Genomic DNA, 17,800 nt, shown 5'->3' with positions numbered 1-17,800 from the left:
GCACTGCTCAAAAACATAAGATCAACAAAACGAAGGATTTTCATAGAGAAACCTTGTGGGAAAAAAATTCCACCAAGAAGAGAGGCAAAGTTTGCATTATCTTTTATTTTTCTAGGTAACAGATTGATAATTTCATTAATAAGTTTAAAGCATTTTGACATAGAAAAGTAAATGCCATAGCTGTTGAAGATTGTAGCTGCAATAGAGATCTTTATCTCTAGGTGTTAATATCATTATGGTTATCTTCAGCTGAAAAGGACATTTATGATTGATTGTTCTATTAAATATTAAGACATGTCATTCAACATGAGATGAGGTATGGAAATATGAAGAGTCGTGTTTTGGAAATTCAAGAGACCTTTGGTTGTAATGTTAAGAGTCTCTCCTGTGTTATATATATTGCTTCAAGCGAACAACATTATACACATTTATTCATATTATCAATAAAATGATCTTTTGTTGTGTGTGGCTAGGTTTTTCCCTTCATAATCAAAGGGTTTTCCCAGGATATTTCTATGTGTCTCTTGCATCTTTTCTGGTTATTCGTTATTGTTGTTTATCTAATTTCTGGGTTAAAATCCAACATCGTAGCAGAGCCTAGGTTGATAATATCAATAAGGAAATTGTTTAAGGAAAAATGTGATCATTATGGTAGCTGTGAGAGAACTTATTCATTTCTCTACTCTTACAATTTCTTTTATAACTTCATTCGTTCATGTTCTAAAACTGATTTCATCGGTTCATGTTAAAATCTTGTATGGTTTGTTCTCTTGGCATATATGTCGAATCACAGTTATTTTAGAACATTTATTGCAAGGAGAATACTGTAGCAAGTCCAATATTAGTCAAATTTTTGATATGTATATGTTTGGGACAAACAAATGAAAGTCATTGGAAGCAATTGACAAAAAGGAAGAGTAGAGAGCATTCCAACTAGCTAAGGGCAATGGCAGCCCCAATGAGATAGGTGGTAATAGTGGGAAGCTCAAAGACACTAATAGAGGCCAAGAAACAAGCACACTGGTGTGACCACTTCCGAATTATGCTCAACTATCTCATCCCAATCCCACAGGCACGCTGGTACGACCAATCCAAAGGTTATTGATATGCTTGTTTTCAAAGGTGATGAAGATCTCAAGAACTCTCGATCATTCAAAGCAGTGACATCACATCACTGGTCAATATGTTCTTGGTCAAGAAGGGCAAAATACCGTCAAAGATAGGTGTTGTCAACAATTTTGAAGAGATTGAATTTCTTAAGAAATTCTATGATAGCAATAATTTCTAAGCTAAGGATTGACAGGTTTGATGTCTAGTCTTATGATCGACTTAATATCTCTCTGTTTGATTGATTTTGGAAAGTGCTCTTCATATCCGACTCAAAGGTCCTCTGGCGATTCATCGTATCTGCATTGGTCTGGCATCCTTTGACATAATCAATTTTTTGGTTCACATTATTAAGTGCCTTCGTTGTTGACAGTTCTTTTTTTATTGTCTTGTGTATTCTGATGCAATGGATCTATGTAATGATCACCCCTTATTTCTTTGTAAATAACAATTCTAGCTTCCTTTGCGAAAAGGATCATGTTTTGGAGAAGTTTTACTTGTCAGATCAGAAGCGTTACATCTAGAAGGATAGCAGTTGTCGGTGATTAAAGGTATGTGTCCAACGTTCATGTTTTGAATGTTTTGGAGACCAAAGATAGTGGTGTCAGTTATTTTGGAAAGGAGGTATCGCGTGCCAAAAGAACTAGTGTTATTCTGCTCAAATCACAATCTTCTTTTCCATCTGCAGTGGTATATCGGTTTTGATTATGTGCAGTCATTATTTCACTTTTATTTTATTGAAATATAGTCGGCACAAGTGGTTTGAATATCTAGCGGACTATTTGTCTTGATGTTTTTGAAGATCTTGTGTGAATAGAGGCATTGAAATAGAATGTGGCCTCTAAAAAGCTTCAGTGGTAATGACAGTCTAATCAGTGACTATGGAATGGTGGCGTGGGATGGAACCAATATGCAAAACCACACAATATCCAAAAAGGGCGTGCTCATTGACTCTGGAAAAATTGTGTCTAAATGGACTACATTCAACTCTGCAACATTCAGTGTTGTGGGTGTAGTTATAAATGTTAATTTTCATATATAGAAGACTTCAAATCTGATATGACAATCAGAGACAAATTTTTCATTAGTATTATGTTTATTACATCACTAAGAATGTTTATGTTTATAGAATTTATCTCTATGATGGGTTGATTTGATAATCTCTCTTTGTTACAGGATGAAGCAATGAGACAAGATTCCTTTGTATTCGGAGGTTGAGATTCAGCCTCAGAGGGAGGATGCAACAACAATGACCTTTAGAGGGAGATGTTCAACTTCAGAGGGAGTAGTTCTTGGTTGAGAAGGGGGAGGGGGCGAGAGGTGATCTTTATCATATCCCTTCCCTTTTTATAATTCTTTTAATATTTTGGTATTGTAGATTTTGAGACTTGTTGGAAAAGAGTTTCAACTGGAGTTTTATGTCTACTTTTTCATGTGAAATTAATAATAAGTTGTAAGAACAACATGATAACTCTTTCACTTATGAGAGATTCATAGTGAACATCATGTAGAGAGAGATCCCGTAATGTCATCACATTGAGTGGTTCCATGATGGGAGTTAGAAGTCGTGTTTTCTAGAGTCCACGACCGTATCACATAGAGAGAGTCCGTGATAAAATTTTGGTTGTAAATCTTACAAACTTGTCATGTTGAGCGATTCCATGACAACATCATGTTGAAAAGGTGATTGTGATTTTTGCAAGTTTGTCATGTTGAGAGATTTCATGACAACATCATATTGGGTGATTCCATGATTATTAAAAAATTGTTCTCTTAATGTTATGTTGAGAGGTTTCATGACAACATCGCATTGAGAGAGTATGCGATGAAAGCTGGTAGTATTTTTTTTTTTGGGCATATTTTTCATGTTGAGTGATTTTATGATTATGAGTAATTGTAACAGCTCTATCATGTTGAATGATTACATGATTATAGCAATGAATAAATTGTCCTCTTAATGTCATGTTGAATGATTACATGATTATAGCAATGAAAATTGTCCTCTTAGTGTCATGTTGAGAGATTCCATGACAACGTCACAATGAAAGCTAGTTGTGTTTCTTGCAGGGTTTTCATGTTGAGTGATTCCATGAATTCAATAGGATCCATGTGCTGAGATTTTATCATTGACATTTTGGTTGCAGCCTTGAGTTGACTATTCAGCTAAAGATCTCTATCTCGCTAAGAGGGAGTGTTGAAGATTGTAGTCACAAAAGAGATCTTTATCTCTGGGCATTAATATTGTTATGGTTAGCTTCAGCTGAATAGGACATTTATGATTAATTGTAATATTAAATATTAAGACATGTCATTCAACATTTGTTGAGGCATGGAAATGTGGAGAGCCGTGTTTTGGAAATTCAAGAGACCTTTGGTTGTAACATGAAGAGTATCTCTTGTGTTATATGTGTGTATGTGTGTGTGTATCGCTTCAAATGAAAGGCATTGTACACATATATCCATATTATCAATAAAATGATCTTTCGTTGTGTGTAGCTGGGTTTTTCCTATCATTCTCGAAGGGTTTTCCCAAGATATTTCTGTGTGTCTCTTGCATCTTTTATGATTATTTGTTTTTGTTGTTTATCTGATTTCTGGGTTAAAATCCAACAATAGTATCACCCACTAACACCATCTACAAGCACCTACCCAACCCTAATTGTGGTAAGCAATTCAAAACTAGGCTTGCAAAATAAAACCCTAACCTTAAGCAATTGTTTCCTCAACAATTACAAAGAACACACATTGTTATGAACAATAAAATGTAAAGCAGTTATAACATTCAACCTTCTAGCTCACAACGATTACAATTTTCTTGGCATAATTTTCTTATCCTAACATTTCTCTGCATTTCCTCAATCTTTGTGCCCAAATGCATTGAACACCAATTTGAGACCCATCTAACCTCAACAAACTTATTTGAAGTCGTCTCTACACTTCCTCTCATCAAACCGCCAAACAAAAGGAGTGAATGGTGTCATCCACCTCTGCATTCATTGGGTCATCATTGTAATTCATTCCTAGCCTTGGCACAACCCATTCAAGAATTGAACCATTCCTCCAAGAAACGTTGCGGGTACAATGGCCTTCATAATCATCCATGCATTCTCCACTGGCTCTCCCAACTAAAGACCCCAAGCCATGTTCATGGAGAAAACATTTGTGTTTGTCATGTGCCTATTTTTGATCTCATTGAACATATCCCCTAAGATCAAAGTTACACATTTAATTGGTCAAGATCATTAAACAAACACATTCCTTTGAATCTCTTATTCGACACCAACTCGTAAAAAGGATGTTGTTGCTTTGTTGTTGTAAAGGTGACCCTTCCGCACATTACCTACTTTAAAATAATTAGCAACTTTGGAAAGATTTACCAAATTTTTTGAACACCACTTTCAATGCCATGTCCTCCCTTTCAGCTCACTCTCATTTCGGCCAACCCACTAGCATTAAATCACTTCACTCATACAACGCCACTATCCGACATGCCAACTTTTGTTAATTTTCTCTTTTTAAAAAAAAATAATGGCTACTTATCTGACTATGTTATAGTTTCAAATTGAAAATTTATTTCAAATTACAAAAATCTTCAATTCGAAATTCCCCTTTATTTGCAAAGAATAGGTCCCAATTCGACAAGAGGTCTGCTTCCTTAATTACATGTGCGATTTTGAAGTCATAAATCCAAGTTAAATGTGATCTTCAATAACAGCCTAGGCTGATCTGTTATGGACAGACTTCTAAGGTCAGCCTCAGAATCAGTAGTAGCAGCTTGATGTACACAGGAAAAATAAAAAATTATATAGTCGAACCCCTGGCTCTTCAACAAGAAAAGTAGTTATAGCCTTGCACATAGCAAAGCCAACTGTTGAAAGTGATTTGTGTATTGTTCTTCCCCAAATCAAAACAAAAGACAATAAAAATCTCAAAACAAATCGGCAATTACAAGATACCATTAAAAAAACTAATGAATTGACTTCCCTTGACTCAACAAACTGTGTGTGGGCATCAAAGGAGATATGCTAATCAAGTGGATAGACTGTCTTGTGACTGTTGCCACTCAAACATGAGAAGCCACAGCACAAAAAATTGTAATATGATGCCACTCCAACCTTCCAATGGTGGTTTCAAAGCTAGCAGACAAATAAGGAAAATCATGAAATGCTGCTAAACATGGCCACCATGAACATAGCTTTTCCTAGCCAATGTCAGAAAAACAAATAAAATGATCTCCTCCCAACATAGCTTGCCCAAGTTTCCAAATATAAGCATCCCTTAGCCACCAATTCCCAGCAATTCTGATGCCTTCACTCCAAGAAAATATGACAGATAAGAGGAAGCGTGGAATTGCAACCTGTTCAATCTGGCTCATCTTTCATTATGCCCCTAGAATTGAACCACGATTAATCCATTACAAACTCATTCAAATGTAGATAAACGACAAGACATAATTCAACTGGATAAAAGGTGAATTTGTCCACCTAACGCTCTGCTGACATGGTCACAAGGCAACAAAATAAGTCTCTCTTGCAAGAGTGAGTAAAAACAAAGGAAAGGTCTAAAGCATCTACATGTTTCAATTCCTAAATGCAGAGACACAAGAATAATGTATAACAGGCTTAAAACTCTACGCAAAAATGTCAGTAAGTTTCGAGTTGAGAATATGGAAGATGTTAGGCAGCAGCTCAAATCAAAGTAGCAGGTGCATCCTTTAGTTAGTTTAATGTAAGTCATTGAAGATTCACTGGCAAAGCACATGCAAGGAAGCCTTTCAATCACACAATGTAGCCAACATCAAAAAGATATTTGAACTTGAATTTCCTAGATTGGTCTAGGATAGATTGGGTCAACTGCAATGTAAGAGACATCGTTTCTTGAAACAGTGCCATTATTCCTCCTACATTAAGTTATGAAATTTCTTACAAATAAATGCAAAAATCAGAAATACAGAAGACCACTTCAAAGGGGTGACCTCCAATGATTAGATTATAAGATATGAATTCAATATTAGATGGTATGATAATATTAGGAGAGAATTACTATCCGTATTTATACACTTAACTATGTAGGGTCATATCCAATCATCTTATCTAAGAGGGATTATTGTATTAACTAATATTTATATTAAGATTAACCAAGCCACAAGTGCTTAGCCTTATTACACTTAGAATATATAAACTATGTTTAGTAATATAGCATATCAAGATCGTAACAATCCCTTCCCCTTTAGAAAATCATTGCCGCAATATTTAGCAACTCTAAAATCTTTTGTAAAAGATTTTCATCATTTCATGTTGCATCTTTAATTGACAAATTCTTCCACTTAATAAGGAAATTTGAGCTGGTCATATTTTGCGATCTGGTTTTACAAGTTTTGTGAATTTTTTGTAAATTTTGTATGGATACTTCTTCCATAGTATCAAAAGGAAATAAACATGGGAGTCTACCAAAATATGCATACTTAATGAATCCATCCACGAGTAGCAAACCGTATAATGAAATCCTTTCATATTTCTACCCCTTCTTGATTGGATACCAAATATTTGTAGGAGACCCAAAGTGTTTGTTCTTTCCCTTTTATTTTGTTGTCATATCCAACATTCCACCACAAATTTTACAACATTCAGTTTAAAATCTTCCCAAAGGAAATGCTTCTCTTTACAATGTTATGTATGAACACATCTTCGTTAATATCTTGTTAGAGCCAAAAACATTCTCTTCTTATGGTATATCTTAAAACCTTTGATTGATACAAAAAGTCTCGAGTATTCTACTTCTTTCACCCTAAAGAAACATTTGTATTGTTTGGCATAGATTTTATTATCTTCCAATTCATCATTAAAGTTTTGTTTATGAGTGATCTCATCTAGCTTCTTATGGAGTGAGATATTTCATTTTTCTTACGCATGAGCACAAGGGTAATAGGAACTTTGATGGGATAAATAACACGTTTTGTTATTAGTACAATGTCATGATTATAGTCTCTAATTCGAGGCACAACCTTGGCTTCTTAAAATACTTGTTGATGATGTTAATTGATCTCTTCAATTTTTGGTTGATCTTGAGTTATCATATTATGTGCTTCCATAAAATGTAATTGTGCCCCGCCATAATAAGAACTTTTCTTGAGCAAAGGTGTGTGTGTAGCCAAGTTGGTGTGAAAATGAGTTGTGAGGCATAGTGTTAGGCTAATGCTCTTGATGCTATGCATCAACTTTGGTTTGAATCTCACTTAGTCACCACAAAACCTTTAAAGGGTGTGTGTGTAGCCAAGTTGGGGTGAAGGAGAGTTGTGAGGCGTAACGTTGGGCTAATGCAACCTGGTGCTATGCATCAACTCTGGTTCGAATCTCACTTGGTCACCACAAATCCTTTTAAGGGCGCATGTGTAACCAAGTTGGTATGAAGGTGAGTCGCAAGGTAGTGTTAGGCTAATGATCCCAGTGCTACACATCAACTTCGGTTCAAATCTCACCTGGTCACCACAAACACTTAAGAGCGTGGGTGCATCCAAGTTGGTGTGAAGGCAAGTTGTGAGGCATAATGTTAAGCTAATGATCTTGGTGCTACACATCAACTCTAGTTTGAATCTCAACTTGTCACCATAAACAAAAGGGCACGTATGTAGCTGAGTTGTTGTTAAAGCAAGTCGTGAGGCGTAGTGTTAGGCTAATGATCCTGATGCTATGCATCAACTCCAATTCGAATCTCACCTGGTCACCACAAACCCTTTTAAGGGCACACGTGTAGCTGAGTTGGTGTGAAGGCCAGTCAAGGCATAGTGTTAGGCTAATGATCCTAGTACTATGCATCAATTCCAGTTTGAATCTCACCTGGTCACCTCGAACCCTTTCAAGGGCACGTGTGTAGCCGAGTTGGTGTGAAGGCGAGTCGTGAGGCATAGTGTTAGACTAATGATCCCAATTTTATACATCAACTCCAGTTCGAATCTCACTTGGTCACCACAAACCCTTGTAAGGGCGCATGTGTAGCCAAGTTGGTGTGAAGGTGAGTTGTAAGGTGTAGTGTTAAGCTAATGATCTCGATGCTACACATCAAGTCCGCTTTGAATCTCACCTGATCACCACAAACCCTTTTAAGGGCACATGTGTAGTCGAGTTGGTGTGAAGGTGAGTCGTGAGGTATAGTGTTAGACTAATGATATTAGTGTTATGCATCAACTCTGATTCAAATCTCACTTGGTCACCACAAACCCTTTTAAGGGCGAGTGTATAGTTGGGTTGGTGTTAAGGCAAGTCATGATGCATAGTGTTAGGATTATGATCCTAATAATATGCGTCAACTCAGGTTTGAGTTGCACCTAGATCACCACAAACCCTTTTACTCATGTATGGGTGTTTTGGGATTCATCCTTCTCCCCTCTTAGCTTCAGAGTTGATCCAATGGGAAAGACCCCAAGAAGGGTGGTGGAAATGTAACTTTGATAGTGCTTCTAAAAGGAATGGGGAAATTATGCGGCATGATTCATAATCAGAGATGCTAGGGACAACCTCATTGCTAAAGTGGTAAGCATCTTCACGATGGTACAAACAATGTGGTTGAAGCTGAAGTGGCTCTTTTGGCTATTAAAGCATCAAAGAAACTAGGGGTGACAAAGCTGCATGTTGAAGGTGATTCACTAATTATTATTTATGTCATTATCAAAGGTGACATGGAGGCTTGGCACCTTCAAAATTACATCTTCAGAATAAAATTATCATCCTTGGAGGATTATAAGATCACACACATTAAAAGATAGGGAATAAAGAAGCAAACACAATGTCAAATTGAGTTTTAAATCTCAACATTTTTTAAATCGTCATGAAGAATTATTTTGATGTCCATTGGGAAGAATAAACCAACTTAACAACTATTCTCTCTTTCCCTCATCAAGACACCTCTCTCAACTCATAAATGTGGCATGCAAATGGGGGCACTTAGAGATTGCCATTCCGCTTAAGTACAATGTTGGATGGAACATGCTTTTATTCCATGCTATCATTCACCACCCTAAAACTGTGTAGTGTGTGCCCTCTTGCTCGCAAGTCTCTTCAATTTTAGAGATTCAACATACTTTCTTTTTTTTTGGTGTTGTGGAAATGGAATCACCTTTCACCCTTCATTGTCGAAAGCAGCAGAACTCATTTCATGGTTGTAGAAAAAGAAATAGGATAGACAAAATGTTCAAGTTCACACACCCCAGATTGGCAGATGTTGTAGATTGGTTGCTTGGTAAAATGTTCTACTAGCTGGAAAATAGACACTGCACCAACACGGACATCTACTCAATGATTCTGGCATGGGCGTTACAACTTGGAGAAGGTATGGACATTATTAGGTTCATGATGCTCCAATTGGTTCCTGAGGATGCTTGACTAGGTTTAGAGGAGATTTTAGATGCCTCAATCCCTGGAATTGGAATAAAATTGGCTGAGAAGCAGATTGGGATTGAAAAAATTCCAGGTACAAAAATACACTCCATTTGTGTGGAGATTTGATGAAAACCTTGAGGCGTAAAAGATTCAAAGAGACAAGAAAGGCTTGGTACACACTCAATCTACTAGATATGCAACATATCATTGACAAGGACATAACTAAAATGAAAGCTCGTGCTGGGTGGACTGTTGCTAGTGAGGAACAAGAATTGTAGAGAGTTAGAGAAGAAGCAAATAATGAGGAAGAAGATTGGCTAGAAGCCAAAATAAATGCAATGTTAAGAGCAAGGATCCAGGGTTTCATCCTGCACGCCCTCAGATGAAGCAAGGTTTTGCTTCACTTTTTCATATTTTGTGCTGGTTTTATGTAGGTCGTTTGTTTCTCTGTGATGTTTGCTATCTTTTTTTACACAAATTTTAAAGTATCTGGTGTTTGTGAGGGAAAGCATGTTTGTTTTGGTTACTTTTGTGAGTTTTCACTCTTTAGGGCAGTAGGTGGAACTGCCAATTTTGGTTTGTAAATTGTAAATGGGGAAAAGGGGCAACAGAGTGCCCTAATGAACAAGAACAAATTAGCAAGGATTCCCCTTCATTTTGAGAATGCAATTGGCGAGGTGAGGATCGGCAGAAAAGGCAGAATGAGGCCAATTCATGGAGACCATTTTGTTTACATTTTTTTTACAGCAGATCTTGTGGAAAGAGTTCTTAGTCTCTGTTTATCATGCTTGCTTGTGGAAGTGTTAATGCTACTCTTCAAGTTAGTAGTAAGAAAGGTCCGGTGTTTTGAAAGGCTACTATTCGGGCAGAAGTTTTAATGCCCATTTTGTTTTAAGCTTTGATGGGAAACGGTTTGTTCAAAAGGTCTGGTTAGGGCAGGAATCAAGGCCAAATGCGGATAATCTTGCATAACGGCAAATTGCAAAGACAATCAGGACTGAATGAGTTTGATGTAAAGAGCAGGTCTGTGGGTTTCAATGCCAAAATTTTATCTGACAAAACAGTAAATGTTAAGCTTTTGTAATTATTGTTCAACTTGTGATCTGGTTTTGGGATTGTAAGGGCATTACTGAATGCCCAATTCTGTGAGCATTGTACAGGTTTACATCGTAAAACTCTAGTTAATGGTAGAGGTAGTTTTCATGGAATGAGTCTGTGTTGTAAGTTCAGTGGTCGGTTTCTGGGATGGACTGTTCATGGCTATGATTCCATCATATGTTTGAAGCTGGTTTAGATAAGCTCTTCTACTTTTAAGTAATGTTACTTTATCTTTTAATAAAATCAAAATTATAACCGAGGAAAGAAAAAAGAACTTTTCTCAAGCAACTTTCCCATCCTATGGGAGCTAATGATTTCGCCTGGTGGTGATTTTATTCACAAAAGCTTGTAGATTTTTCTACGCATCCTAAAAGACAAGTCTTGAATATTGAAAGATACTTTTCTGATTGCTTAACCAATTGTGCACTCAAATCTACATCCATGCCCTTAATAGGATAGCAAAAAATTCTGAATCTATGTCGTTTTCCCACAAAAAATAAGAAATCATTTAATTTAAGGGAAATGATCATTAGAAATAAATATTAAAAGTATGATAAGATAACATTCTCCTAAGAAAAATAGATAATTAAATTGTAATTGAGGGTCAAGAGTTGTGACTCTTTCGAATGGGCAAAATAATGAAAAGTTGTGACCCCTCCCTCATATGGGAAGATATAAAAGGGACAACGATGCATTTGAGATAGGAAATCCAAAAAGGATCGAGGAAAAAAAGGGAATAAGTGTTTGTTCTATAATTATAAAGGATTCAGAAGTACAGATCTGATTTAAATAAGAAGAGTAGATTTGTTTGTGAAAGGTTGTGTCCCTTTCAAAGGGCAGAACAAGAATTGCACTGTTTCAGGTTCTGTTTCTTGCCAAAGGGCATTTATGATATAAAGGTATGACCTCTCCTTCTCATTGAGAGATATAAAGGCAAGAGGTTCATTGGAGGAAAGGGGACAGACCAGATTAAATAAGAAATGAAATACACAGCAGTTTCATATATATATATATATATATATATATATATATATATATATATATATATATATATATATTGTGGTCTTCGAATATATGCATAATACTGGCATTCGGATTTATATGGCATGCATGCTTAATTTCACTTATATGCATATACATTTGTAATACATGGAAAAACTAATACAATTAACGACTTAGTCCTTACTCTTCTGATAATGTCTTTGTAAGATAGGAGGTTTGTGTAGAGAGGGATGGAGCGATTACTTGGAAGATAGATAAGTCCCAAGACGGGGTAAGGACATGTACTTCTCAAATCTTGAGGGAGAACTCTAGAGATGGGTATGAACATATGTTCCTGAAATCTTAGGAAGTCTGCTTGTCAATGGTTTCCAAGTGCTCTAGCACAGCCATTCTATCGTTCTATGTTAGGTTAGGGAAGTAGTGAGGACAAACCCTAAATATAATTGGTTATTTATTACATTATGAAGAATTAGATGTTTCTAAAATCATCTTAATTTAAGGTGCAAGACTGTTTAATGATGTATGCTGAGAAATAGGTAGCCTTCTTGTAAAGGGCATTAATTGATGATTTCTCATTCTGAGTTTAAAATGATGGCCTTTACTGCCACAAGAGAGTTGTTTTCCATCAACTATCACAAAGTACAAACTAGATTGGATAAATAAAACAATTGAGATCACAAGATAATACTATATATATAAAGTTGAGTGTGCCACCACTATCCACCAAAAATTTTATATTTTGATCTTTAATATTACCAATTACATTTAAGTGTTTGTTATGTATTTATTCCATTCAATGCATATGTGGAGATGGTAGTGCTTTCTTTTTCTTTGGAATCCTCAATCTTAAATTTTTTATTTGGTCCTTTTGCTATCATAATTCCAACTTAGGCCTTTTTTCTCTTTCTGCTATCCCTCAATGATAATTATGATTACTAATTTCTTTTAGATTCAAGAATTTGTCCAGTTTTTGCTAGTAGGATTAGTCACATTTTAGTAAGTTATTTGCCTAGTTTCATCTTTGATGCAATGCCTGTTCCATAGCTTTCCTACTTGTACAGGATTCCAACACATAAACATCACGTTGAATTTGGTCCTGAAGTCCTTTGATGTACAACTGTAGCCTTTGTTAAGGTGTCACCAAGGGAGCTTCATGTGTCAATCTCAAATGCTCAGCATTAAATTTGGCTAGACAGCTTAATTAGCTAACAATACAAGGTTGTTCATAGAAAGTTGTTAAGTCTTTACTAAAATCTTGCCTACTAAACATGTGTCCTTTGTCTATCACTCATCTTCAACTAGTAATATCATAATTAAAAATATTGTAAGGTTATGTCAACCATTGAAGTATTTGGTATGGTGTGAAATTGAATTTAGTAGGCACGATTCTAGGTCTTGATTAGGTTTTCCTATCCCTTGATTTGGTTTATTATGGTTATATACACCTCGGTGGTTTCACTTGATTTACCAAGATATGGAAGTATTTGAATTTGATGTTTAAGTTTGGACCAAACTCTATTAAATTAAGAACCTTATTTTATATCTAATAGTAAATTACAAAGAACTAACCCTAACTATCTTTTGTCGGGCTTTCCCAAAATCAGATTTTTTTCTGACAAAATATCAATAAAATTCATAAAAATTACCCTTGATTTTCTTGAGAGCTTATTTAAATGTACCTCAAAACTCAAAAAAATAAAAAAGAATTCACAATGACTTGAAAGTTATGATGGAAACAAAAAAGTAGTCTGAAATCATAGCTCTAATACTATTTGTTATGATTTTCTTGGAAACAAATGCGAAAAACTGAAATATAGCAAACCACTTGAAGGGGGTGACCTCCAATAATCAAATTATAAGATAAGAATTTGATGTTAGATGATATGGGAGAGAGTTCTCGTCCTTATTTATAGACTTAACTATGTAGGGGCATAGCCCTTCATAACTAGGAGGATTTATGTTAAAGCATGCCACAAGTGAGTTCCCTTATTATACTTAGGACTATATCATGTATACATATATGATATATCATATTAGGATCATAACACATTAATTGTGGTGCTAACAACCTCTTGCTAGTCACAGCTATGGACTTAGGATCCCAATAGATGATATGAAGAAAAAGCTTTGAATTTTTCAGGACATTTCAGAGATGAATATAAATGCACCCCGCCTGTATGATGTCATATCCTTATCATTCATCTTCAAACCCAAGCCATAACAGCATACAGATCCTACAGAACTCTCTTGATAGGAAGCTGAAAGAAGTGTTTTGAATTGACTATTGAATTTAGATTTGACATGAACATTTGGAGCTCCAAAATCAAAGAGATGATGAGCATAAAGAGAATCCTCCATTTACTGGATAGATGTTCAAAGGAGAACATCTTTTATTGCAGTTACAAATGTTTGAGAACCAATCATCAAACTCTCCAAACATTAAAAAAGGAAAAGAAGAAGCTCCGAAAAGATATTTGCTAACACAAAAGAAGCTCAAAATCCTAATATGCAAGGTCCTGTTACAATAAATTTAGATGAGAATTTCAAAGGCAAACAATCCATTTTGCCAGTTATCTGAGCTTGTTGACACCAGCTATACTGATCATGCACTTACAAAAAGTAAAGATAATATTTCATCTGAATTTTCTCCTATTCAATCCAGCATAGTTTGTATTCATGACCGTCCAACAAGATTTATTTCTACTGCTGGCCTCATTATTAGAACAGGGCATCCCCTGTTCACTTCTTTCTCCCAGAGGAACAACACTGGCGTTCCCATATACTATAATCTGACAAGCCAAAACACTCTGTACTAACCAATTCCTCTTAGGTGTGAAGATCATTAGATGCTAACTGATAAATCTGCGAATTTGGGATAGTGCTACTGCTACCCCTCCCAACCCCCCTCACCCTCTAATTCTAGCACCCAAACTCGACTCTGTTGAAGACCATAAAGCACATCCTGTAAGGCTACCCAAATCTAAGGAAACCACAACCCACTATGCAATGGTCAATGCAAATGACATCCTCAGCAGTCTCCTATAACCAATTAAGCTCCAAACCTCTCAACAAGGACACACTCATCGACCCTTCAATCTGTTGCCCAATAACTTTGCAACTATAAAGGACAACCAAAGAGTCATCACTGGATGTCTAAACAAGCAGAGGGATGGGGTGGGTATTGATTGCTGTTACTAATACATTCTCAACTGCAGAAAGGCCGATCAGTGTTTTCTTGGAGTTGATTGAATAAGGAGGTAAGGTTCTGCATCAGCCTCATACAAGGAAGTACAGCTAAATTGTCAACGGAAACCTAAAATGAGGCCAACGAGTTTTATCATGAAAATCAAACTGACCGTGATACGGTTTAATGTAGTCCTGGTTACAAGAGTAAAGATAAACTTAGGAAGACAGGGACGTGAAACTGTTAATATGGTAACCAGGGAAAAATAAGGGCTCCACATACATGCCCCTCAAAATCGTCTGCCTGTCAATCTCAAGAATATTTCTGTGCTAGGTAAAATGGCCAATTAATTATGTGATTTGCAAATCCCCTCCCACTACACTTTAAATTCTTCAGAGGAGATCTGAGTTGCTGCCTTCACATAACATCATTGGATTAAGGTATATGGAACCTCTGTAAAATTCACTGAGCTAAAGCATTTCATTTAAGCTGGGAAGCCAGCCAGCAATTACAGCTCTCAAATCAAAGGTTCGCCTAATGTCAATTTCACTGCCACATTCTCCAGGCAGCATGGACACAAAGAAACGCTTGATGCAGGGACATATCAGCTGGGTTTTCAGCACCGTTCATTGCCACAATAAGTGTCTTCTAATGCCGCTATACCACAGCCCGATTGTCTGCACAACCCATGGAGAGCAAACAAAGATATACAATATTTTTCAAAGACCGATATCCAAAGTCAGGAACTAAAACATGATTTCACCAATGCATCCCATGTTTTTGTATCTGGAACAAAACCCCACCTATTCATCTCATCTACCATTCCAACAGCCTCTTTAAACATCCCTCTCCTATACAGACCTTCAACCATCATCATGCATGCATCCTCACTTACAACCCACTTCTTCTTCAAAATCAGACGGAATGCCTCGTATGCTGAATCTACCCTACCTTTTCTGCAGAGACCTTCAATCAAAATACAATAACTGAAAACATTAGGCCTACATCCTTTCTCCGGCATCTCGCTAAGAATCATCTCTGCAAGCTCTACCATACCAGTCCCGCAAAAGCCCCTTAGCAAAGTGTTATAAGTACCTATGTCGGGAGCGCATCTATTTCGAATCATCACATTCAAAAGCTTCATAGCTTCACTCATCCTTCCTTCCTTACAAAATGCAGTTAAAAAGATATTATATGTGGCAGCATCGCCATTACAGTTTTTCTTCACCATTTCGCCCATTATTTCGTAAACCTTTCCAAACTCACCTGCCTTGCAAAAAAAATCCATGAGTGTATTATAGGTTACAGTATCAGGACTCACTCCTAGTCTCTCCATAAAGCCCACCATTTCACACGCTTCATCCACTAAATTTAACCCACATTTAGCCCTGATGAGTATATTGAAACTATAAATATCTGGCAAAATTCCAAAAAGACTTATCTTGCCGAACATTTTCTCTGCAGTAGTATACTCCTCTGAATTCACAAGAGCACTCAAAAGACAATTAAACGCCGTGACAGTATGCCTACAGTTATAGTCCGTCATCTGACAAAAAGTTTTCAAGGCATTTTCGGGCATGTTTGCCCGTCCATATAGCCTGATGACGACAACCATTAATCCAGGCTTTCTTCTCCTCTTTAAACCTTCCAGGAGCCTCTCTATCAAATGAAATTTCTCAGCCTTAGCTAACTTATCAATTAAAATGTTGTAGCTCGCGCGGAGTTGTTTAAACTGCGGTATTCTTGCAGTGCACTGGAAAATTTGCAGGGCTATTTCGGGATTTTTCTGAAACCTGATCATATTCAAGACATCGTAGGGTTCTAGGGTTTCTTTGATATCTCTGATGTAATCTTCAAGTGCTTTTGAGTAATAAAACCTTGTGATTTTATAGAAGAGGTGACTGGACGGAGAGCGTACCGAATTATAAAGTTGGTGATTGCAGATCATTTCCAGGGAGATATTTGTGCTCGCGGAATGAGAACCGGCGATGGCAAAAGGCGCTCTTGATGTTTTCTCAATGGCTGTTGACATTAAAGCCATGCCTTGTTTTGTAGGGGTGCAGAGTGCCTTTGACAGCTGAGTACTTGTGGTATTCGAAGTGACCGGGCGGTGGGGAAATTTGTGGAATTTGCTGGACATGCTGAGGAGTGGAATTAGAAAACATGACTGCCTCAGCGAAAGAGGGTTTCTGTGACAACTCGTAGATTCGACCTCGTCACCTCCTTTGTGAAGGATGTGGTGATGGGGTAGTTCAATATTTGCGTGGGAAAGAAGAAAGACTTGCCAATTTTAAAAAGTCATATAAAAAATATAAAGAGAAGAATCAACACTTAATTAATTTGAAAAATACGGTTTAGAAAAGTGATATAATAAATATTAGTTGGAGAATAGATAATATAATTTAGTGAAATATAGTATTCTTACAATTTTATAAAAATTGTCATATAAATAAGGGATATACGTTGACCTTTTTGTTCTAGGAGATATAGAGAGTGAGAGGGATAAAGGGATAAGAGATAAATCAAGTGATAGTTAAATAGATAGAGAAGTAGAGATAAAAAAATAAACATAAAGAGGATAAGGGGATACAAGAAGTAAGGGAAGGAGAACTGGGGAGAGATTGAAAGAGGGAAGAGATAATGAGATGGGAAGAAAGTGTGGACAATTCACAAAGTTGTTGAAATCTTTGAATTGTGTGATGCCAAGCTTTCTTGAGAATAAATTAATCACAAAACCTATTATTAGACCTCTCCCTACTTCTTGTGACCCAACATATTTCTACAAATTCCATCATGTTATTCAACAAGAAGTTGAGGGATGTATGTGTCTTTACTACAAATCACATCGATGAAGGATTTATTTAGATACCTTGTAGAAAAGAAAATCTAAATAAAATCATAGAAAATCTTTAAACCAAAACTTACAAATTCCCATAAACTTCTTGTCACTTTCAACTAATTCATTTCAAACTATTTTTCTACTCTTGATTCTAAATCTCATGTTCCATTTTGAGATATGATAAAGATTGTAGAT

At 36.4% G+C, this 17,800-nt stretch overlaps 1 protein-coding gene across 1 annotated transcript in view; it reads right to left on the bottom strand.

Annotated features, from left to right (window-relative positions):
• LOC149551211 (uncharacterized) overlaps positions 1-17,035 on the bottom strand; it is a 36,411-nt gene extending 19,376 nt beyond the window's left edge. The window contains exon 1 of the mRNA XM_089786788.1: positions 15,570-17,035. Within this exon, the coding sequence (XP_089642914.1) occupies positions 15,570-16,906 (1,337 nt within the window). The 5' untranslated portion in view covers positions 16,907-17,035. The remainder of the gene's footprint in view (positions 1-15,569) is intronic.
• Positions 17,036-17,800: the final 765 nt, after the last annotated feature.

Source organism: Cupressus sempervirens, chromosome 6 (genome assembly GCF_028749045.1).
Source record: "Cupressus sempervirens isolate cs-2001-9-10 chromosome 6, ASM2874904v1, whole genome shotgun sequence".
NCBI classification, from domain to species: domain Eukaryota; kingdom Viridiplantae; phylum Streptophyta; class Pinopsida; order Cupressales; family Cupressaceae; genus Cupressus; species Cupressus sempervirens.
Note: the sequence above shows the minus strand (reverse complement) of the source record. Positions and strands in the feature narration are given on the sequence as shown.